The sequence below is a fragment of the Condylura cristata genome, unplaced genomic scaffold (assembly GCF_000260355.1).
Source record: "Condylura cristata isolate star-nosed mole 26May11 unplaced genomic scaffold, ConCri1.0 scaffold00010, whole genome shotgun sequence".
NCBI classification, from domain to species: domain Eukaryota; kingdom Metazoa; phylum Chordata; class Mammalia; order Eulipotyphla; family Talpidae; genus Condylura; species Condylura cristata.
The window spans coordinates 5,491,385-5,514,561 of record NW_004567111.1 but is presented as its reverse complement, the minus strand read 5'-3'; the positions used below and the strand labels follow the sequence as shown (position 1 = coordinate 5,514,561).

The 23,177-nt window shown below is 51.5% G+C and overlaps 1 protein-coding gene across 2 annotated transcripts in view; it reads left to right on the top strand.

The window, feature by feature from the left end:
• UBAC2 (UBA domain containing 2) overlaps positions 1-23,177 on the top strand; it is a 111,535-nt gene that overhangs the window by 911 nt on the left and 87,447 nt on the right. For both annotated transcript variants that reach the window (XM_012723284.1, XM_012723283.1), the window contains exons 2-4: positions 13,683-13,810; positions 17,243-17,362; positions 18,397-18,506. In XM_012723284.1, coding sequence (XP_012578738.1) covers positions 13,683-13,810; positions 17,243-17,362; positions 18,397-18,506 — 358 coding nt within the window. The remainder of the gene's footprint in view (positions 1-13,682; positions 13,811-17,242; positions 17,363-18,396; positions 18,507-23,177) is intronic.

Genomic DNA, 23,177 nt, shown 5'->3' with positions numbered 1-23,177 from the left:
AGCCACAGTGAACTGCTGGGAACAGTCATAATTTTACAGTTGCTTGTCACGGTCGGTCTGTCACGGTCTGTCTTTCAGGTCTCTCACGTCTCTATCCTGGGGAAGTTAATCTTGCCAGAGTGTATAGGAGGTTGACATTTGTAGCTATAAATAATCTGCTGTGCAGATCATCGGATTTCTTAGGAATCTTTTTCTAAGAAAACCGAGAAACTGAGCTAATATCAGAGCCACAGATATTTCAAATCATCCTCACATCTCAGGTTTTGAAGTGGAACTTATGACTTCCCTTGTTTCCTAGTTAATTGTTCATGGTGTCCTTCAAACATTAGCCTCAGAGAACATTACAAGTACTAGCTAAGTAACCCAAACTACTCTGGATCAAGAACATGATGACCGTTGATGAAACTGATACTCAAGAAGGTGATGTGATTTTCCTGGGATCACACAGAGAACTAATGGTAGAACTCTTCAATTTTAGTTGCCCTTTGAGCATGTTTAGCTGTCCTTGTTGACTTTAAAAAGTCAAGAGACATCTGTTTCTGGTTACTAACTGTACTGGCCACTCTATTGGCAAAGCTTTTTCACCTTTGTTACGGGGTGACGCTGGGGAAGGTGTTATTTTGTCCCTGTAGCACAGGGTGGCAGTTTATGGAGTTCTAGAAGCCATTATGCTGCCTAGGGAGAGATGGGGGGCGGGGCAGCTATTTTGCCTGGTGTCTGTAAAGAAAGTGCTCATCTAGCTCAAGATGTAGGTGTCACTGGGTTGGGTTCTTCTGAGGCTCCCTTCTTGGTTTGCATCTGCCCACCCTCTCCCTGTGTCCTTATGTGGTATTTCCCCATGTGTGCTCAGCTTGATGCTCCTTCCTCTTGGTTGAAGGACACCAGTCATACTGGAGTAGGGCTCCCCTCCTGTGAGGCCATTTCACCTGATAATCTAAAAAGCTGATGAATGGCCATTCCTCAGAAGGCCGGACTTCCTGTGCTCTTTTATCTTTTTAACAAGCATTGTTAGGCACCTGTTGTGTGCCTGGAATTGTGCAGGGAACCTTGAGCAAGTCTGGATCCCTATGTTTGCAGCAACTCTGGTAGCATTTAGGCATGGGTTTTTCCAGAAATGCTCTTTTGGCAAGTCTGGGTAAGAGCTCTTGCTATAAAATTTTTCTTTCAAGGCTACCTGCAGAAAAAGGAGCAGCTTCCTTTCCATCAGGAGCATTCGGATCTTAGATGTCCTGAGAAATGTATCTGTCTTCCCCTGCCTGCCTCCAGGGAGTGGGCAGTAACATTCTCTTTTCCAGGGACATCCCTCCCCATAATGTCCTGTCACTTACGTGTTTCTTCCACCTGTGACGAGTAGATGATGCTGGTTTAATGTCCCACTTACTAGCTTCCTCTCTCCCCTGTTCGTTCGCGCATTCATTCAGGTGGCGATTGAGAAGGTCTGTGAGCCCCATACTGCTCATGCATGTGGACAGCAGGTAAAGGATAGCAGCCTCCAAAACGTCAAGCGTCACTTCCCCTAAGTGTGGAGAAGACCATGGAGAGAATGGCAGAGATGGGGTTTCGAGGTTGTGATGGATAGCTGCGTGGGGTTCATGGTCAGGAAAGATAGCCAGGAAGGTGACATGTGAACCAAGACCTTTCACAGTGAAGGGGCAGCCAGGTCAGAGTTGGCTGAGAAATGCGCAGAAGGGAACAGCAGTGGGAACACTGGCTCAGCTGCAGCGGGGCGTTTCCAGGCGCTGCAGAAAGCTGGTGCCGCCCGGGCAATAAATCAAGGGATGGGCATCTGTGATCATGTTTTGAAGCTCAGTTACTGGGTGCTAGGTCATGCATGATGACTGGGTGTGCTTGGGAATTACTTATTTTAGATTCTTATAGACTGGGGTTGTCACTCAAGTGTGGGTTGAGCAATAGGCATGTCATTTGTTACATTCATCTATTCTTATTTTATTTAAATTTTTTTTAAGATTTATTTATTTGTGCATACAGAACTGGGGTACAGGCCAGAGGCTGAGGGGTGGCGAGAGGCTTCACCAGAGACAGTGGGGAGCAGAACAGGCAGATGGACGAAGGACACTGCTGAGGGGAGCAGCAGGGGGCTCAGGAGAGGTCTGCCGCGCCATATGGGTCAGCTCCGGGGCAGGCGGGAATCGAACTCATGCGAAAGTGGCTGTATCTTCTCAGTGCTGTGCTTCAACCCACTGCGCCACTAGGAGGGCCTATTTTATTTAAAATTTAAACAACAGCCCACTATACCATACGTTTCAGGTGTTTGTCCTGGGGACTCCATGCGTGTCTCTGCTGCATTAAGGTCACCTCTACCAGCCCACATTGCTCCTTCTCCCATTGGCCCCTTTTGCCAATGGACCGCCGCCCCCTCTTCCTTTCTAGTAACTGCTAGCTGGTTATGTCACCCAGAAGTTTATTTTTTGTATTTCATTCCTGTTTTCTCTACTTGCCGCATGGTAGTGCGGTCTGCTGGGGCCCGTCTTGTGTTGTCTGGCTCGTTTTGCTGAGCGTGGCTCTCTCGGGCCATCCACAGTCCCTTTACTAACAAGTGCTCCCTTGCTCTCGCGTGGGTCGCGCGTCAGGTGGGCTGCGCCAGCCTCGCCGGCCTCAGGTCCTCCAGGTGTCTTGGCACCGCCGCCCTCACGGAGCTCACGTGGTTGCTGTGTGTTCTTGCAAGAGGGGTGATGGCAGAGGGCACCCCTGTCAGTGATATTTGAGCTGATTTTTAAGGGTTCAGTATGAGTTGTCAGACAGAGGCGTCTGAGGGGTGGGGGCAGCCCGGGCAGGGGCTGGCAGAGACAAGAGGTCGTGAGTGAGCGGCGCGCTGTGGATTGTGGCTGGAGTGAGCACTTCATAAGGGGGTGCAGAGGTGAAATCCTTGAGAGGCCAGGGAGAGGAGATGGGGGACAAACCTGACCGGAGGAGCCTAGAGGAGCTGGAGGAGGGGCCCAGGCATCTCCCCAACAAAACTGGAAGGAAGAGCCAAAATCTGGAAGCAGCGAAGCCACCGGAGGAGGGGGCACTTCACCCCGCAGGGGAGGGAGGATGGGAGTTTATGGCTGGGGCCGGAGCTTTGTTTTCCAACTATTTCCTGTGCCCTGGCAGCAAAAAATACCAACCCAGGAGCTTCCTGAATTTCCAGACTCCTGGGTCCCATCCCTGGAGGGTCAGAGTCAGATCAGAATGGCTAATGCGGGCATCAGAAGTCTGGGAGCTTCTAATGGACAGTTGTAGATCAAGGCAGGAGGACAGCCAGCAGGAGGGGCAGAGAAGTGCTGAGGAGGGGAGCGGTGAGGGTGGACAGGACCGCAGGAGGATTCAGAAGAGGTGAGACAGGCAGACTGTCGAAGTCTTGGGTGTGGGCTGAGAGGGCAGCAGCGCTGACAGGGTACACAGGCGTCTCTGCCCACTTGGAGCTCACAGGAGGAGCTCGCTGCGGCGTAGAGGTCAGCACTGGACATGTTTAGTGTCAGAGGGCTGGGAAATTCCGCAGAGACACCCAGGGGACACCTGGAGAGAGGCGCTGGACCGGTCATGGGTTTAGTTGGGAGCGAGGTGCCCCACGGGCCTGAGTGGCAACCCATAGGCAGTTCCAGTGTCTGAGGGCTAGAGAAGGAGGCAGCAAGGTAGGTGGAGGTGGTGTCTAGGAGGAAGCGGTCTTCTGCCCTCTCCGTGCAAACAAAACCCTGCAGCTTCTTCCCCCTCTCCCAGCGCCTGACCGCCAGGCTCTTGATCCTTCTTGTCTGCAGTTAGCAGTCCCTTTCTGGCATCGTCCATACTGATCTGGGTTCCGTGCTGTGTTCCCAGCGTTGCATTCTCACCCTGTCTTTTGGAGACCTGGCGCCATCCTCCTGGGCCCACCTCGCAGAGCCCCCACCTTGCCCTAACCTGTGGGGTCTCGCCCAGCCACGTCCTTGCCAGGTTTCTTAGTTACATTTCTCGGGTTCAGCCATCTCCCCTTGCTCTTCCTCCCTTCTTCCTGTCCCCAAGACTACTGCACCTTTCTCTTAACCTGTTCCAAACAGCCAGGCTTTCAGCGGGGCGCGTGCTTGCTGTAACCTGCTTATAATCCCCTTGGACAGGAGGCTTCTTGCTGGAGCACTGACATTTGAGCTGCGATTTGAGGGCTGCATTGGAGTTTGTCAGGGATGCAGACTTTGTTCCCTTCCTGCAATCTGAAATGAAGCACCCTTCTCCTGAGGGGCCCACCCCCCACACCTGTTTTTAACTCATTGTTTGCTGCCCTTTCAAGAGCCAGCAGTGAGCTGGCTCATTTGAGAGCGTGAGCCGGGCACCTGTGCCCAGCGGGTGCTTTCTCCAGGGGTGCTTAGGCGGGCTCTGTGCAGACTCCCGTGGTAATCACGAAGGAGATCCCTTATTACCTGTTTCAGTGGATTGTTGTGAAGACTCAGAGTTGACATGGGTAAAGCTCCGAGAATTCTGTAGTAGTAAGTGGTCAGGATCAAGCACTGGATCCTTCTCCTGTGTCTTCTTAAAAACCCTGACGCCGCCCTCTGGTTCCCAGCTGCTGACTGTCTGGTTTCTTCTCATCTACCTGGTCAGCCTTCGTGAAGGTGTCCCCACTGCCCCGCTCTCACTCTGAAACCCCGTGTGCTGGTCTCCCCTGACAATCTGCCCCGCGGCACTCCCCCCACTGCGTGGGGCGCTGCCCGGGCTCACTGCAGCCTGCTCTGCCCACTACACCTCTCACCTGCCCTGAACAGGTGACCAGCGCACCTGATGGGTGCGTCAGTCTGCAGCCCAGAGAATTTTCTCTGTGCACATTTCCTTATAAAATTCTTTATGCCTTGCCTTTTTACAAAAAAACAAAACAGAAACCCTCATGTCCCCGGTTTTCTTCCTACCTCCTGACTACATCCGCTGAGTTTCCTTCTGACCCCCAGAGGCCACTGGCTTGGCATCCACGGCCATCGGTTTCTTCCCAGGGAAGATTTTCCATGGCTTGTTGAGGCCCTAAAGTGGGCAAGGAGGATGCAGCTGGACTCAGCCCCCTGACGACTGATGTGCTGTGGATACCGGGGTGTCCTGCTGACTGAGGTCACAGCATGGGGCTAGAGGTTATCAGAGTGAGAAGAAGCAAGCTTTCACCCGAGCTGGGCTTCTCCTTGCGTGAGCTGTTATGACACAAAGCATCAGTTAGGCTGCCTGGAGCCGGCGTCACTCGGGGGGCTCGGTGCACCGGACCTGGTGGTGTCTGCCGCTGGCACCTTCATCCACCTCATTCCCGAGGTGGGGGAGCCCTGATGGCTGGGCTTTTCAGGGCCCACCCCCTCACCCCATATCAGCCATGGCCCCAGGGCCCCGATGGCCTGTCCCCAGCGTGTGCTGCAGGGATTATGCCGCTGGCCAGGGATTATGCCCTGGCAGCGCAGAGCGGGCCGAGATGTGACTGGCACCTTCGCTCTCGATGTCATATTCAGTGTGTTGAGTCCTCACCTCGTGGGAGACGGTCAAGCAGACCTTTACTTTTGTGTCTTCTGGCTCTTTGGAACGTACTCAGCTGGGACACTTTGCCTTTATGAAGAGGCGGCAAGGCCTCTGACCTTGTATTCACCTTGAGTTATGAACTGAGCGACTGCTGATGGCCCCGCGAGCCGCCCCTCTCCAGCGGCCCCGCCACTTTGCGGGGGGGCACAGCGCCCAGTGGCAGAGGCGGGCGCATTGGGTCGGCGGCAGTCTCGGGGAACAGCGGCCCCAGAGCTCAGGCTCAGTTTGAAAGTTTGACGCGCCCGTTCAGGGTACTAGTGAACACCCCAGCCTTCACTCCAAGGGCAGACTCCCCATTTCCACCCAGTGAAGGTTGGCAGTTGGCAACCAGCAGCTGGCAGGAGAGGCCCCGCGGTCTCTGCGGCTTCTCTGCCGCGCTTGTCCTTCCGCTTCCCTGTCTTCTCCCTGGCATCTGGGTGGGGGTTTGGGTCGGTGTCTTGTTTGTGCGCCAGGCAGCGTTTGTGGCCCTTCGGGGGTGTCCCCACAGTTCACCTGCTCCGGCCTCACGTCATTCTCACGGTGGCAAGGGACTAGAGGCTGGGTCGCTCACCGCCGCACCGTGGCCTTGATGCTGCCTCTGGGAGAGGCCGTTTTCCATGTTCCTTCGGTTTGGAGCAGGTTGCCCGCGAAACTCTCAGGGCATTAGCTTTTGTCTTGATGTGTGTTGCCAATATCTTAGCCACTTGTCAGTTCCTTTTAACTTTTATTCATGATGTTTTACCTACGGCATTAAGTTAAGGTAAAGGGATTGAACCCATACATTTTATTTGGCCAGATTCTTCCTTTTTTTTTTCTGTTAAGGCCTAGACCTCCTGAGGTCTGTTAAATCATCATCTAGTATTTATTATTTTTTTCTAATTATGAAGATATTACTGTCCATACAAATTCAGACTGCTCAGAAGAGGAGAAAGTGTATATGAAAATTTCTCTCCTTTTCAATCCCAACATCTTACAGGATATGCTTGTAAATTGTTTTCCCCTGTGAATTTGTAAATGTGTGTGTGTATCCACTAAAAGAGCAGAGCATGCACAGGGTAAAGAAATCAAGTAAAGATAAGATATAAATTCTAACCAGGAGTCACCACTTTTTTGTTGTTTTAAAGATTTACTTACTTATGCTTACAGAGCTGGGGTACAGGCCAGAGGTGCAAGGGTCTGGCTTCACCAGACAGAGTGGGGAGCGGAACAGGCCGACTAAAGAAGCACACTGCTGAGGGGAGCAGCGGGAGGTCAGGAGAGTTCTGCCGCGCCTTGTGGGTCACCTCTAGCGCAGGGATCAAACTCATGCTGAAGTGGCTTTAGCTTCTTAGAGCTGTGCTTCAACTCACTGCGCCACCAGGGAGGGCCAGGAGTCGCCACTTTTAAGTTCCTTTTTCTTTACTTCTATATAGCTTTAAGCAGTTACTTCTGTATGTGTTGACTTGTCAACACCAAGTCTGTCTCTAGGTTCCCTATGATGAAAGATGAAAAATCCTCAGCGCCACCAGCCTCTCCTTCTCCAGTTAGTTTTGATCTGGTCACCCCTGAATGGTCCCTTTGTGAGCTGCAGTCTGGACAAGAGCCCTCACTCTTGTCACCGACAGCAGTAGGCCCCGCCATGAAGATGAGAGACCCGCCCGAAACACGCCCCCAGCTCTCGCGCTCTGCACCTGCACGCAGCGTGTGTCTTCCCTTCGCTGTCTGCCATCTGCGGTGCCTGTGGGTTGATTTGATGTAGGGCACTGTTCTTTCTTGTTTACTCTGACTTAAGTTGCCTTCTGCTGACGTCCTGCCCACCACCTCTCTTACCCCGAAGTTCGAAGTTGCCCCGGGCTTTTTCCTGGGTTTGCTCAGACCTCCCCACCTCTCCGTGCCCTCCCTAAGGAAGTCCTGTCCTGGCGAGGTTTCTTGCACTTTGTCTTGGGAGAGAGCCCTTTCCAGCTGGCGCGGTGGCACAAGTGGCTGTGTGAGGAAGACCTAGAGCGCGTGGGTCTGCGGGATTGTGGGTGGCAGGCAGCTGCCGCTGTGGCCGTTGCAGCCCGGAGCCCACTGGGGCCAGCAAACGGAAGAGAGCGACGCCCCTTTCACTTTCTCATCCTGATTCCATCAGAGAGAAAGTCTTGGTGGTGCTAGTCTGAAATCCCCTCCAAGAGCGACTCCTTTCTCTTGAACAGGACAGGAGGCAGGTCCTATATATTTTGAATTTGATAAAGTTGTTTATGTCTAATTTATGTTTCATAATAAGGTGATAAAAGTATTAGCAATGGGCTAGGTAAATGGGGCTTAGCAAAAATTTGTGGCGCCGTAGGGAAAGGAAGTTTATGGGCACTCTGAATCATGCTGATGTCCAGGGGAGGCGCCTTGGAGCGGCTCCTCTAGCTGCTCATGCCCTGACCAGGACGCGGCTCCTGTCCGTGAGTTCCCTTCCCCTTTGGAAGGGGGCATTTTTCTGGTGTTCTCAGGGTTCTCTTATTGAAAGGGAGAAAAAGTGGGCAGGTGCAGGATACCACCATGAACTGGAATTTTGTCTGGCCGCCTTTTTGGCTTTGTTGCATTCTTGGATCCCTTCAGGAGTCCTTCCAGTGCACAGAGCGCTTCAGCAGGGTTTCTCGTCCCCGGCTGCTAGCCAGCTCGAGGCTGGTGGTCAGAGGCGGTTAGTAGCACCTCTGCTGACAGCAGAGAGTGCTGAGAGACTTGTGCAGACTTGACGGGTCCCGCTGGCTCTTTGCTTTCCCACCAGGTCCGAGGGGAGAGCTCCTGGGTGGTCAAGCTGTAAAATCGGACTCGGTGTCTCTGCCTTGCAGGGAGCTGTTCTGTTTGCATTTTCCCCGGAACAGACCAGGCCGCCTCCATCAGGCATCTCCGAGCAGGTGACCCCTCCTGTCGTCTTCTCAGACGCTCAGGTGCTGGCTTTGCAGCTGTGGTTTCCTTACTGTCAGCTCTGGGTTGATTCAGAGTCCTCACTGAAGCCTCCCTGGCTTGTCCTGAGGCGATTTCTGACAGCCCCTCCGCCCCCCCTTGCGTGGCCTCTCCTCAGCGTTGCTCGGGGGGGCGCTGCAGGCCGGCCTTCGGACACAGCCACACAGATGCGCCGTGTGTCGCCCTGAGTGAGAGGCGTTGCTGGGTGGACACTGCAGACGAAGACCGGGTTTCTCCATCTCGAGGGGACGCTCTGGCAGCCAGGGCTGAACTGTCCCCTGACTCCTGTCCACCCAGCCTGCGCCACCACCTGGCTTCACGCCCCTGCCCCTTCCTGCCTGGCCACTGGCGCTTACCACAGATATCCTGGCCATTCACCATCATTTTCCTTCTTAAAATTACTTGTTCTTTTCTCTGACAGTTGATTGCATGGGCCTGGAACGCTCCAGCAAACTTCCTGACTCCCTTTGTCATAGTTGTTCTAGTGTCGAATGACCTATCCTGTATTTAGACATAATACGTTGCTTTCACTTCTTTTGGTTTTTGACATTTTTGTTTCACCGTCACTGCATGCCTCATCTAGTTGCCACTTCTCCGTGACGTTTGTATCGCCTCCCCCCAAGAAGGTGAACCCCAGTCACCCAGTGTGTGCGCGAGTGTCGCGAGAACAGTGTCGACGCACAGACCCCTCGTGGCCTTGCTCGCGACTGGGGTGGGCACACCCGCCTGGCGCTGAGCCCTTGCATTTGGCTGGCTTAGGACTGCCTTTGAAACTGGCACTGCTTTTTGGTTGCTTGTTGGTTTTGCCCCCCATAACCCATATTTCAGACTGTCTAAATATTTTAGATGTAGAATACATTGTTGTGCCTAAAGGCGTCCATAGAGGCCTCATCCACCTGTCCATTTTCCCAGTAAACTGTGCAGGAGCTGGTCCAGTAGCAAGTGTTCGCTGGCATCCCTCGCGAGCTGGGCACCCTGCCAGCCTGGCGACCTGCAGGAGGCGCGGTCAGGGCAGCCGGCGCCGGGCACTGCGTGCTCCCAGGGCCTTAGGGGCCAGGGCGGCTTCGGGGTGGCCGGCAGCATGGTGCTTCCGGGCCGCGTAGGAATTGGGCTCAACAAAAATAAACTTGGGACCTCTTGGACTTCCGCACGTGCTTCCGGCTCAGCCCTCTTCTGGTGAAAAACTTGAGGTGACTTGTCAGACACCTGATCACACCAGTCTTGTGGGAACCCTGAGAAGTGCACCCAGTTGCTAAGGAGGCAGAAATAAGAACACGACATGGTAGCAACTGGCGGCCCCTCTTGAGGGTGTGAACCACACTGGGGTTTTTGACGAATGTATTTTGACGTGGCTGATGTGTGGGGGTGACAGCATCTGTCCCCCACCCACCACCACACCCCTGCCTCTTTCCAGCTGAGATGCTTGGTGACAGCCCACATGGCTAGCCTTTGCAGGGCCTGTGGTTCATGTCTTCAGCCTGAGAAAAGTGCCTCTTTTTATTCAGGTGAAATTCACGTGACATAAATCTATCACTCGGCCTATTTTGAAGTGTGTGGTTCTTGCCTTCTGGGACCTTCACACGGTTGTGCGGGTTGCTGATGACCAGCCTCTGTACTCGACGGGTCCCTGGGTCTCCCGCCTCAACTCCCTCTCCCCCCTCCCCCACTCCCTGCTTCCTGTCGCCCTGGATTGTGACATTGTGGACACTCTGCGTCCGTGGGGCCGTGGATCGTGTGATGTGCGGCGTCTTCTCCAGTGACTCTCGCTGGGCACCATGTTCTCAGGCTGGCCCATCTGGCCTTGGCCGTGCCCAGGGGTGCTTCCTCCCTCCCCTGGCTTGCTAGGGGGGTGTCACAAGTGTGCAGGTTGTTTCAGCACACTATTCCCTTGGGTACAGAGTGGGAGCGAATCTATGGGGTCATGTGGTGTTTCTGTGTTTAGCTAGAGGCTCGTGTGCAGGACTGAAGGTAAGTGTGGACACGCGTTTCCTCGTCCCATGTTAGGAGAACATTTCCTTTTAAGAGTCAGGCAAAACTGGGTTCAAATCTCAGTGCCTCTACTAACTAGCTGTGACCTTGGTCACGTTATTTAACTTCTCGCAGCCCATTCGCCCCACACCCACACACACACCTGCAGACAGGGAACTGCCCCAGGTCCCTGTGAGTGTGCCCTGGCCTGGCCCTTGCACCGAACGTGCTTTTGCTCAGCCTGGCACCTGGCATAGTGCAGGTCAGTGCACTGCGATAATCATTTTAGGGTGCTACACAGTTGCCAGAGCTGGCCCTTGCCACAGAGAAGTGACTGCTGCCCTCATGCCAGAGGCAGGTGACCCAAAGGAAACACCTGCAGCTTTGGCGTTTTCTGTCATCGTTGCTGTAGTGTTTTGTATTTTTCAGGGTGTGGTGACTGCATTGTCCATCTTATTCTCAAAATTGGTAACATCCCTGTTTTAAAGCTGGAAGGACCTTTGCAGAGAAGTGACTTCTGCACTTCCCTCTGATGGCTGCCTGGGTGTTTCACATGTGAACCACTTCCTGGCCCGCGCGCAGAGGCCAGAGGTGGCTGGGACCCACCTGTGTCAGTGCAGGGGTCTGGTGCCCTTTTTGCTGCATGAACACTGAGCTGAAAACTGGCACTGATTCTGGAGCAGCTTTTTAGATAAGAATTGGCGTCTCCCATCAACAAAGCATTCAGAGACAGCCACATAAGTATTTTGATGCTTTACATAAAAACGACCCACATGTCATACACTGTTTGAATGGTTTTAATGACACAGTTAGAAATATTTTGCACTTTCTGTTTGGAAATGTCTTTCCAAGGCATGAGTATTTTTCTACCACCTCCTTTTGAAAATTGATTATTTTTCTATTTTGTGGCTAGAATATGACTTACCCATTTTCCTACTGGGCCTTCAAGTTGTTTCTGGTCTTTTAGTCCTAAAACAGCTTGTGAGGGCTCCTTTGTCGCAAGAGCTCTGTGCATATCCATGACGCGTGCTTTGGGCTGAACCCCGAGTAGGCTTTCTCACGTGAGAGGGATCACCTCTACTGGAGACGCTTTCGTGTGCTCAGCGTTGAGCGAGGCCTGCCGCCGGGTCCCCGCATCCCCGGCCGCAGTCCCTGTAGCCCTTCCTCACGCCTGCATTCACGCCTGTCACACAGGGCACCCCACTTTGGTGTCTTGCCAGGGTTCCAGCCGGGTCTGGGCCCCTCCGCTACATCAGACAGAGGGCGGGCTCCGAGGTCACGCTGACCGTGCTCCTGCTCAGAGCACTTGCAGCTCCTCTGTTCCCACCACCCGCCCCCGGTATCTGCACGGCCCACGGCCCCCACCTCGCCTCCTCACGACTCCACATGGCCAAGCAGCGCTGCCCTGGCACCCAGCCTGCATTACCTGGGGCCCATGAAGTCGGGGTCCTCAGGGGTCCCCTCTGTTGGGTCTCCTGGCAGGTCTGCCCCACGTGCCTTCAGCTCCACCATCTTGAGTCACGTAGCCTGCAGTTAGGGCTGCCTTCCCGCCTGGGCTCCAGAAGGAGGCCGGGAACTCCCTGGTGGGAGCCGCAGTCTGTTCCCCTCGGTTTTCCCATCTGGTGTAACACACTACTGTGCACTGTGGGGTTCCGTTTCCCTCCCAGCTAGGCTGTCAGCGCCCCCAGGGACGGGCCCGTCCACTCTTGGCCGCCGCTCCCCAGGGCCAAGGCTGGTGCAGATCGCACACAGGCGCTTCTTGAGTTTAGGCCTTGATTGAGAACACCGAAGCCAACCTCCCTCATCCACTTGGGATGGGGGCTCGGAGGTGAGCAACCGGAGAGCGGCCGAGAGGGCTCGGAGGATGCGTCGGCGGGGCCGAGATGGCGCTCGGGGAGCGGCCGGGGAGACTGATGGCCCAGCCGGGGCGTTTCTGCAGCGGTGCTGGGACTCTGTGGGAGGCAGGCGGGAACGGGCCTCATGTCACGGGACGGTGGAAGCACAAGTTGAAGAAGGAAGCGGGTTCCTAGTGCCCTCTGGGGTGCACCGGCCTCTCCTGGCTCTGTGGAATGATGAGGAGCTCGCCCTTTTCGCCTTTTTCGGCCACGGGACAGCTCTGCCTACCTTCAGTCTTTATTTCATTTACTTTCTCATAACATTTTTGAGGCAGGTCCTCTTCCAGGTGAAGAAAACATGCTCAGGTCACTCAAGACAGAATTCGGGTTGGTCACGCTCACCCTAGGGTGATCCCCCGCGTCCCTGGGGTCCTGGCAGTGGGGCGCACTCTGAGCCGCGGGTTGGGGGGCTCTGTCTGCATCCGGAAGCCCCGGAGCTTCCTGCATGCTGCTCCTGAGGGTGGTGTGTGGCCACCTCGCTCATGGTTCCGCCACAGCGGTTTGCAGGACCTTCCAGAGAGGAAACGGTTGGGCTATTTTTATATACCTGAGCAAGTGAGGTAACCACAGTGCCCACTGTAAGTGGCAAGTCCACTCTCAGGAAATTTCTTTCCAGTGTGATTAAAGTGAACCTCACACTCAGTCCGAGCACGTCCCCATCAGTGATTCCGCCTGCGGGCTTGCCGTCAGTCTGACCGTTTCCTGTGAGCGAGGGGCTGGGCTGGGCTCAGAGGCCACCAGAGAATCGAGGAATCTGTACTGTAACTGGAGGGGCCCAACTGGCACCCCATGAGCCCCGCCATGAGCCTGACTGGAACAAGCGCACAGAGAGGGGAAGCCCCTTGGGCTCAGGTGGCTCCTGAAGCTGCCCCGAAGGGGGCTGGGGCTGTGCAGGGTAGCGCTCGAGCGGCAGCTTCACGCCTCAGAAGCTAGACTAGACTCCCACCGGACGCCAGGGAGCCTGCAGCCCGCCGCAGGCAGGCGAAACTCCGCCGACACACTGTAGCTGCTTTGTCATTTAGAAAAAATAAGTAGGTGAAGCCCACATGTGTGCAGGAGCTAGCTGGTCCACTTGGTAGGATAGCCTCCTCTGCCCGTTGACAGCTTGGCAGCCTTCCTGAAAGGCACTGTGTGCCCGTCGCTGGCTGTGAACTCGCTGTGCCCATCTCAGCCGGCAGACAGGGAGACCCCGCCGGCAAGTCCCACCTGCTTCCGTGCCCTTGGTCCCCTGCCCCCCGCCGGTGGAGTTGTGGAGCAGAGGTTCGGAATCAAACGCCAGAGTCGGTCAGCGTCGTCTCAATTCCAGTTCCAGAAACGCGAACGAACGCTCCTGGTTTTCCACTGCTGTGGGGTTTTAAACCTTAGGAACAATCATTCTGAAAGTGGTTTTCTTTTTCCCTCCAGACAAGGCGCCTCTGTCCAAGAGTCTCTTACTGGTCCCCAGCGCCCTGTCCCTCCTGCTGGCCCTCCTCCTGCCCCACTGCCAGAGGTTCTTCGTGTACGACCTCCAGGCCGTCAAGCACGACTTGCAGGTGAGCCCGCCTCACGCTCGGGGGGCGGCAGGTCTCCCACCTCGATTGGCCTTTTTCTGCTGCTGCTCATCCCTCAACCCTCTGCCTCTGTAAGAAGTGCTGTTTAGTGTTAATGCTGCATCCACTAGTACACTTTCTCACGCTGCTCACTGGTATTCTCGGCCCAGCAGACTCTTCTCCAGAAGGTGCTGTTCGCCCCGGGCAGGCCCGTCTCTTGCAGTCGTGTGTTGTGCACGTGGGGACGCGTGTTCGGTCGCTTCCTTCGTGGTCACCCCACGTACCACCCTTTTCAGAAACCTGCTCGGTTTGAATGCTGGCCAGCTGATCTGAACTCTTTCAGGTCTACCAGCTCTCGACTCCCCGAATGACTTTCGTAGTGGTGGTGAAACCATGTGGGAAATTCCGCTTGGGTCTTGGTGCTGGGCAGAGCAGGCCTCTGGCTTTTGAGATCGAGGAGCTGGTCTCCTTGAAAATGCCCAGGCTGGGTCTTGCCTGTGAATCTGGCGCGTTAGTGCACGTGACGGTGCGTGCCCTGCCGCCGTTCCCTTCGTTAAAGGCGTGGGCAGCCAGTTGGTGCCCTGCCGCCATGGCTTGGTAGACTTCCCCGAGCTCCCACTGCTTCCTGTGAGAACGTAGGACAGCTTCTTCTTTCTGTGGTTGCCACGGTGCCGTGTTTCTCAAACCTGGCTGCCTGTTGGAATCCTATGGATAAACTTAAAGAATGTATTTTAAATCATTTTTTTTTTTTTTTTTGGGAACTCAGGACTGCACCCTCCTTTGACTGATCCTAAGTCAAAGGATCTAGCAGTTAGGCCTGGGCTTTGGTGTGTTTTCAGAAACAATTCCTTGGGGCTCCTGAATATGGCCATGTCACTGCCACTGCTGTAGAGACATGAACCGGCTTTTTTGGGGGGATCATACAGCTTGGTGGACGAGTGTCCTCTTCTGCACCACCCCATGGGCTCTGGGCACCGCCTGGACGCAGCATCACTGCTCTCCGCTCAGGACCGTGAGCTCTCCGAGATGCCGCAGAGGTGTGAGTGCACATTCGAAGGTGCCCCTGTCAGACAGGAATTGAGTCCTCGGGGTGGTGACCAAAGGGGGGGGCAGCACAGAGCCTTGGTGGTGTGAGTTTTCTGTCAGGGAGAGAGAGAGGGCGTTTTTCTCAGGAAGCAGTGAGAACGACAGGCCTTAGGAGGGCTGTCGGAGGTGGGGCGTGAGAGCTTGACGAAGGCAGGGTCAGCCGGGCGAGGCAGGCGGTGAGGCTTTCCTTGTGTCTCCCAGGTTCGCGAGCTCCAGCTGCAGGGTTCCTGGGTGGCCGCACAGCAGCGCCGTGCAGTGCAGGCCAGAGGCCGCCTTCGCGGGCCGGGGTCAGCCTCACGGTCCGCCTGGCGGGTCAGTCCTGCGCTCACCTCCGGTCTTTGTGTCCTTGAGGATAGTGACAGAACAAATTATTTAAAACAAATTATTTAAAAGTGCAACTTCTGGTTTGATGTCTATTCAACTAAAATAAATAAGTAAGCAGTCCTCTCAGTCCGGTGTGTTCTGCTTCAGTCTTACTTCCTCAGTCCCCCAGATTTCCTGTGAGCCACGCACAGGACTTTGGTTGGGCGTTGTGAAGGGATGGAGCGTGGCCCCGTGGTCTCTGCACCCGCTGTCCCGCCAAGGTGACAGCCCGCATGTCCTCTGGCAGAGCGCCAGTCCTGCTGAGGCTCAGCGCGATTCCCGTGCTGCCCCCGCGTTCTGAGGGAGACAGCCTGTCTCCCAGGGCCTGCTGTGAGCCCGGGGCGTTGCTGACTCTGCTGGTGCCTCCTGTCCTTGAAGCCGGCTGTGACCCTGACACAGACTTGTGGCCAGTTCCTGGTGCAGCTAGGTTAGCAGGTGAAGTCAGCTCGAGGGGCCCCCCTGAACCAGTCAAGGGCTGGTTTGGGGGAGTCTGCTCAGGACCATGGCTGCCTGGCCAGGAGTGGGTGCAGAGGTGAACTGTTTCGACAGCAGATACAGTCTGCTTCCTGGCGTGTGTTTTTGTTACTGCTTTTGTTACACCAGTGGCATGACTGTGCTGTGCGGGCACTGCCAACGTGGCTGAGAGGGTCCTGGCCCAGTGCCCTCGGCAGCCAGTGCGTTACGCAGGCGGGTGTCCAGGGGCGGACTCGCGCCTCACCGTGGAGCACGGCGCGGTCCGGCACATGTGTACGAAACACCGTGTGGTCAAATTCAGCCACCCAGCGTGGAATGAGGGTGGCCAGGCGTAGAGGGGTGGGGAGGGTGCGGCGTTTCTGTCTGGAGTCGGGAAAAGGTCCTGGAAACGGGCGGGGTTATACTCGTGTATATTTTAGGGCTGATACTTGTTTGCCTTCTAACCGGAGGAATGTGAAGGGCACGTAGGATCAGAATGCTTTGTAGACATCCCTGGGGTTAGCTTTAAAAATCTGAGACTATAAAGCTTTGCGTTACTCTTTCTTCTGTCTTTTTTCTCAGTTTCTCCTCCGGCAAGTCAGAAGTTGTTTTAAATATACTGAAAGTTCAGTTATTTAAAAAGCTCCGCCCTAATGATATTTAGTAACAATTGCTATAAATAAATTGCATTGTGCCTAGTTGCTGTGTGAAGTGGGTCAATCATAAGCCTAAACTCAGACAGAAGGATTTGGGATTTATATCTAGCTAAGTTTGTTTTATTCAGTAGCATACCTATTTCGTTCCAACTCATGTTTATAATTTTTAAAATTTTACTAAACACAGTCCTAAGCTTTTTTTTTTTTTACAGGAAGATTTGTGTTGTTTAAAGGAAAACACATTTCCTTCTCATAATTAGCAAAAAAAAAAAAAAAAAATAGGAACCTTTGGGCCATTATATGATGGGAATTTTTTTTTTATTATTACAAAGTTTATTTTTACATCATTTTGCGCATTTTTTTTCCCATCTTGATTGTAATCCCTGCGGGTTTCTATATGATGGGAATTTTTTTTTTTTTTAAAGATTTTATTTATTTGTGCATACAGAACTGGGGTACAGGCCAGAGGCTCACGGGCGGTGAGAGGCTTCACCAGAGACAGAGTGGGCAACAGAACAGGCAGATCGTCGAAGTACACTGCTGAGTGGAGCAGCGGGCGGGTCAGGAGAGGTCTGCCGCGCCATGTGGTCACCTCCGGGGCTGGCGGGAATTGAACGCATGTGGAAGCGGCTTTAGATTTTCAGTGCTGTGCTTTAACCCGCTGCACCACCAGGGAGGGCCTATGATGGGAATTTTTAAGGTAAGAGACGTGAGCTCATTTCTTAGGGAAAACACCTTTGCAGGTTTTAGGCATTGTTACTTTGCTTAAATAAGAGGGGAAAAAATGAACCATGTATAGTAAACAGTAAATTGATTGAGAAAGATACCTAGACAAACCTTACTGTCATCTGTTGTTTTTCTTCAAATCCTCATCCAGATTTGGAGGCTGATCTGTGGAAGAATAATTTGCCTTGACTTGAAAGATACTTTCTGCAGCAGTCTGCTTATCTATAACTTCAGGGTCTTTGAAAGAAGATATGGAAGCAGAAAATTTGCAGTGAGTTTTACGAATTTTCAAATGTTTCTGTTTTCTTATTTATAAATAGTTTCATTAAGTTCAGTGTCAATATGGGCAATTACTTTTTAATTTGTTACTGAGTTAACATTGGTTACGTTGTTTCACGTTGTTTGTGTTAGAAGTGTGAGCTCCGCCCTCTCCTCTTCCGAGTGCTCTCCCGGTAGTTCTCCCACCACCAGAACACCACAGCCCACCACCATGGTCCCTGGACCCCCCACTTTGTCCCTGCCGCCCTCGCCTCTCCCCCTTCCCCTCTCCTTTTCCCTCATGCATTCCTCTCTTCCGTAGTCAGCTCTCAGGGCTTAGTGCTTGACCTTGGCTTTATCTGACCTTGGCCTGGTTTCTCTGGATTCCACATATTAGTGACAACATCCACTGCTTTGTCTTTTTCCTGACTTATTTCACTTAGCATGATCCCTGCCAATTATCTTTTAATTACATGATCCGGTCTCTGATTTGGAGCATGGATATTACCAAAGAAGAATTTTAAATTTAGACCAGTAATAGTAATGACAGCAATGATAATAAATATCTGTTGTGAATGGATAATACAACAGATTTAATTAGGATTTTGACATTCATTCTAGTAACTTAGTTTGCTTGCTAGTGTCAGTGTAACTTGTTGGAAACAAATCACCTGGTGAGAACAGGCAGCTCTACGAAAATCCACGGCTGAAGGGAGCAGCGGGGAGACAGAGGTCTGCTGGGCCCTTTGGGTCACTCCCTGGCCGGGGTCCAACTCATGCTGCAGGGCTGGGGATGTGTTGATAGCGCTGAGACTTAACCCCTGTGCCACCAGGGAGGCCCTCAATATCATTTCTTTGGGTTAGGATTCATGGAGGTTGGTGCATGCAATCAGTGTGGTTTTATTCTATTCTGAAAAGCCTATCTTAGTAAAAAAGAAAAAACTCAACATATGTCTGTATATACATACCTCCTTGAGCTGGTGCTAATGAAATAAATGTTCGTCCCCTTCCTGCAACTCCTCCCTGTAACTGTCCGCTCTGTTTCAGTCCTTCCTGCTGGGCTCCTGGGTCCTGTCGGCCCTGGTCGACCTCATCCTCGTGGAGACGGTGCAGCTCTCCTTCGGCGTCGCTGCGGCCAGGAATCTGCCCTCCGGGTTGTGAGTAGCTCTCAGAGGTTAACTTGACTTGTAGCCGCTTAGGTCTGCTCTACGCAGCACTGTACGCTAAAGTCAGCCAAGGAATAGCTTAAACATTTAGATACAATAAAATTGACTTTATGTGTTAAAAAATAGCCAGTGTATGCATACATTTTCATTGCTTTCATTCCATTTTCCATTCACTCTTTTCTTCAGCTTTGAAATTCCATCTTCTAGAGAAGCTTTAAGGACTTTTTTCTGGTTTTGATCCTGAAGATAGAATTAATTTTGTGTGTTTTTATACTGAAATTTTATCTGTGCGATTTTGTTGGACCATGAAACATGAAAATGCGCCATTTTATTAAACTAGAAAGCCATATGCCCAAAGCTTCGGAATATGATGTCTTTAACAATTGATATTATCTATATACTTCCACCAAAGAGTAAACAATGTCATTATATAGGATATAACTTTGTAAGCGGCTTGCAGTGGTCAACTCAGAGTGTATATGCTTTCATACTCTGTACATTAGCCTAGAATAAGCAGAACATAACAACAAGTGTTCATATAAATAACAGAATCTGAGCCAGAGTTGTTAGCACATACAAGTGATCTCAGGGCATGCTAGGCTCAGTATCTGAGGCTACAGTTGAGAGATGAGACACACTGCAATCCAGAGGCCCGATGCTTAGAATTCTGTGTGTCCTAACGTCAGCCTCGTTGTAAGTCTTTGCTTTTGAAGACTCTCAGGCTATTTGTGTGTCCTTTGAATCAAATTCACTTTGGATCACCCATACATAGCTTTCACACTTGGTCTGTTAATATTTACTGGCGTAGCTGCCCTTGCTGGGATTTACGCAATAGCAGTTGGCATGAGCGTCACCCTTCAGCTGTTTCAGACACGTATGCTTGCGAATGACATTTGACTGTAGATGGTACATTTCTGTGTTGCAGTTGTCCTGTGCTCCACGGGTCGGAATTGTAGCAGACTGAGAGGTCCAGGCCGACTGTTGGTGGGTTGTGGAGGGTGGCAGAGCCTTCAGGAGTGGGGCCATGCGGCTTCAGAGGAGCAGTAGCCTCCTGTCTTCATTCATCTCCCCCGACTTCTCACCCAGGCTGGTTCTTTTCGAAGCTCTGAAAAGTTGCTGTGCGTTTGTGTTAGAATAATGTTGGGGATGGATAGTAATTCATCCATGGCTTGGATGGCTTTTAATTGATATGTGCTCTGTCCCCATTTTTTTTTTTTTTTTTGTCCTGTTGCACAGAGTTGAATGACCATTATATCTTTATGTGAATGGTATTTATTTTTTCATGGAAATCTATTAACTGGCCCATAAAAGGGGGATTAATTCAGTTTTGAAGTTGGTGGGGATGTTTTTATTTATTCTCGAGGCATATTTTGATGTTAGTTTGTACTGAGTTGCAAACTTGAATTAATCCAGAAGCCATAGGATCCCCTTTGAAAGACAGTGTGACTATTTAACTTAGCCTGAATGGGAATGTATTCCTCTTCTTTTCAAATCATGAAACAGTTTCACTATGACTTTGTAGACTCTTGAAGTTTTCTCCATTAAATCTTTACTTGAGCCACTAAATCTTTACTTTAACGAGTCAAACTTTGCAGTTTTTAACTATTGCAAATGTTTTGTTAGTTCCTAGCAAAGCCTCAAGAATTCTTTGCTTTAAAATCTGCAGTGTTTTCCACATGATATCATGTTTTTTCTTTCCCATCAGTGCCAAATTTATCTGCTCTCTACAATTCTCCACTGCCTATTTAATTCTGCTTTTATTTTGTTAACCTCACTGCTAAAACATCTCTTATAAAGGTCACCAGTAACCACTTATTTCTAAAAGTGTGACTTATTTTCACTTGCCTTATTTGACCTTTCAGTAGCACATCAAATTCTCTTGACCACCGTACAGCACAAAATAGCCTCCCCTAGGTCCCAGCACGTGACTGCCTGCTGGTCTTCTCTGACTCTGTTTGCCACCTGCCACCCTGTTCTCCTGCTTAGTCCAGGCTCTGTCTCGGGACTGTCTTACCTGCACCCCCAACTCCAGCCATGGTTTTCTCTTCTTTGGTTTCCAGCTTTCTAGTCTGGTCCATATTCCTCTTCAGACCTTTTGAGAGTCAGCTTTCCTAGTGACCTGTAGACTTGAGGTGAGCCCATTGTGTCCAGAAGCTGTCATCTCTTCAGTTGCCCCTCACCCCTCTCCAGTGTGTTCTTGTTTTAGTTAAATGCATTTCCTGCTACTCAGCCATCGGGCTGGGAATCTTCCCCTTTTCTCTCCCAGCCCATAGTATAGGACACAAGCTTTATTAATTCGAAGTCCTGTATAAATCATCAGTTCATTCCCTTCCTATGGTTATTATCTCAGTTTCAACATTACTCTTTTGCCTAGATTTTTTTTTACTGATTCTCTGTTAATTTGAAAGCACTCCATGCAATTTGTCACAAGTTACCTTTCTCAAAATGCCAGTCTTCCTTTAAAAGTCTTTAAATATATATGTCTTGGAGAGTAAGACTCCAACTCCAACGTGCCACCGAGGCAGTTGGGAACAGTGTGTGGTGTGAGCTTCGCCTTGCTACAGGCTCTGCCATTTGTTAGTTGTGGGCTGTACTAAGCAAGTTACTTGCGTCAGGCTCCAATTCCCGAGCTCGTGTGTTAGTGGAGGGTCCTCCTCGAAGGCCACAGTGCAGTGGAGCGCTCTCTGCAAACATCCTAGCAACACAGCCCCTCCCCCAATTGCTTTTCTCATTTCCCTCATAACCTGACCCCACCCAGCGTCTGAAGCTGCTCCTCCATTAGTCATGGGGCTTTCTTACCCTTACTGCTTTTGTTTTCTCATGTCTGCTTGGTTTTCATTCTGCTCCCTGTCACCCTCTGGCAGAATTCGTCATCATCCAACAATTTATTACTATCCCTGTTAGCCTTTCTAACACTGCATCACCGTTGGCAGTATCTGGGTCTTCGCTGCCACCCTAGCAGCTCTCTGAGGGGAACTAGTTTCACTCTGTGCTCACTGCCCTCCCTCCAGCACCTTTGAGGGCGGGGCTTGGTGCAGGGAGTCGCTGAAGACTGTAAGGCAGGCTCTGAACCGAAGACTCCTCATCGCTCTCTGGTGCTTTGCATAGAAATGCTTTTATAGATGTTCACGACTGTTAACTGGTGTTTCAGAAAAAGTTATTAGGTTTTGAAAGTAGAGTCACATCATTTTGAAAGTAGAGCCTGGCATAAGTGGAATTTTGAGGTTTTTACATTCGTGTTATAAAATGTACCTGCTTAAAGTGCTGAATAAAATTACTTTTGTGTTTTAGATCCTAGGGTTTTATTGTCAGCTGCATGACACTGTTGTATGTGGTAGACAGTCAGGTTTGCACGTCCCCCTCCCCTCCAACACACACCAGCAAAGCCATTGAGAGAGCTGGCCATGGAGTGACCTACACGGGGGCAGGGGATCTGGCCATGGGGGGACCTGAATGGGGGTGGGGGACCTGGCCGTGGGGTGACCTGCACGGGGGTGGGGGACCTGGCTGTGCGAGCAGGCAACACTGGTGTACACGCACAGCCACAAACCCCCGATCAATAAAGGAGCTATTACTTTTGCTTTAAAAAGGAATTTTCACTTAAAAAAGATATTTATTAAGGTCTATTAAATAAATGACTTTATTAAATAAATGACTATTTAAACTAAAGGCTTTGGGTGTCCTCTTTCTCTGGACATTGTGTCTTGTCTTGCGTGGCACCTTTCGTTCAGCAGCTCTGAGGAGGGTTGCAGGCTGTAAGCACTGTTGCTTGTTAGTATTGAAATTGGGGACTGACTTGAAAGGAGAATTTCGTCACTAATCCTGTGGAGCAAGTCACATAACCTCGCAGCACGTCCGTTTCTTTACATTGAAAACGGGAGGGTCAGACTAGAAAACCACCTAAGGCATCTCCCAGGACTGAAATGCTGGGACATTAGGCGTGTTGGTGTGCAGCCTGCTTCTGGCTCAGTATGAGTGTACACATGGCAGGATGGGGATCCTCGTGTAAGCATTTCTTTGGTTCTAAACGCCATTAGGAGCGGATCGTGTTTGGAGTCATAAAGGTGATTTAACAGAGAAGATACGGTTGAATCATTTATGTACTTCCTGTATTTATAATAATATGGATTTTGCCGATTATGGCTCACTTCCTTTTTTTTTTTTTTTTTTTTAACGGAGAAATGACCCAGTTTGTGAATTTATTCAGGCACAGTAAGTGGCAAGCTTAGCATGCACATCCAAGGACCCTGACAAGTACCATTTGTACTGTGACACGGGGCCTAGGAACAACCTCTGCTATAGTGTGATGTGCAGTCACGTGAGAAGAACAGACTGTTTTGGAGACAGATATTTCACTGTGTAGTTGAAACTTCATCGCACAGAAAAGACCTTGGATTGCTGAGTAGAGGCAGGTTCCCACCAGTGATTTTAAGCCGAAGCTGGCATCGAGCAAGCTCTCAGGGTGACAGTGAGTTGAGAGTTGGGGAGGCTGGGGTGAAGCCTCCGAATGCCCCCACAGGCTCGTTCCCTCCAGCTTTACTTTTCAAGTCACAGTGATGAGTTCAACGTAGTAGTACGTGGGGCATGCTGGAAGCTTGGTGTGTAGAACATGCATCCTGAGTGTAAATTTAAGCCAAAGGGAGTGTCATCGAGATGAAAAAT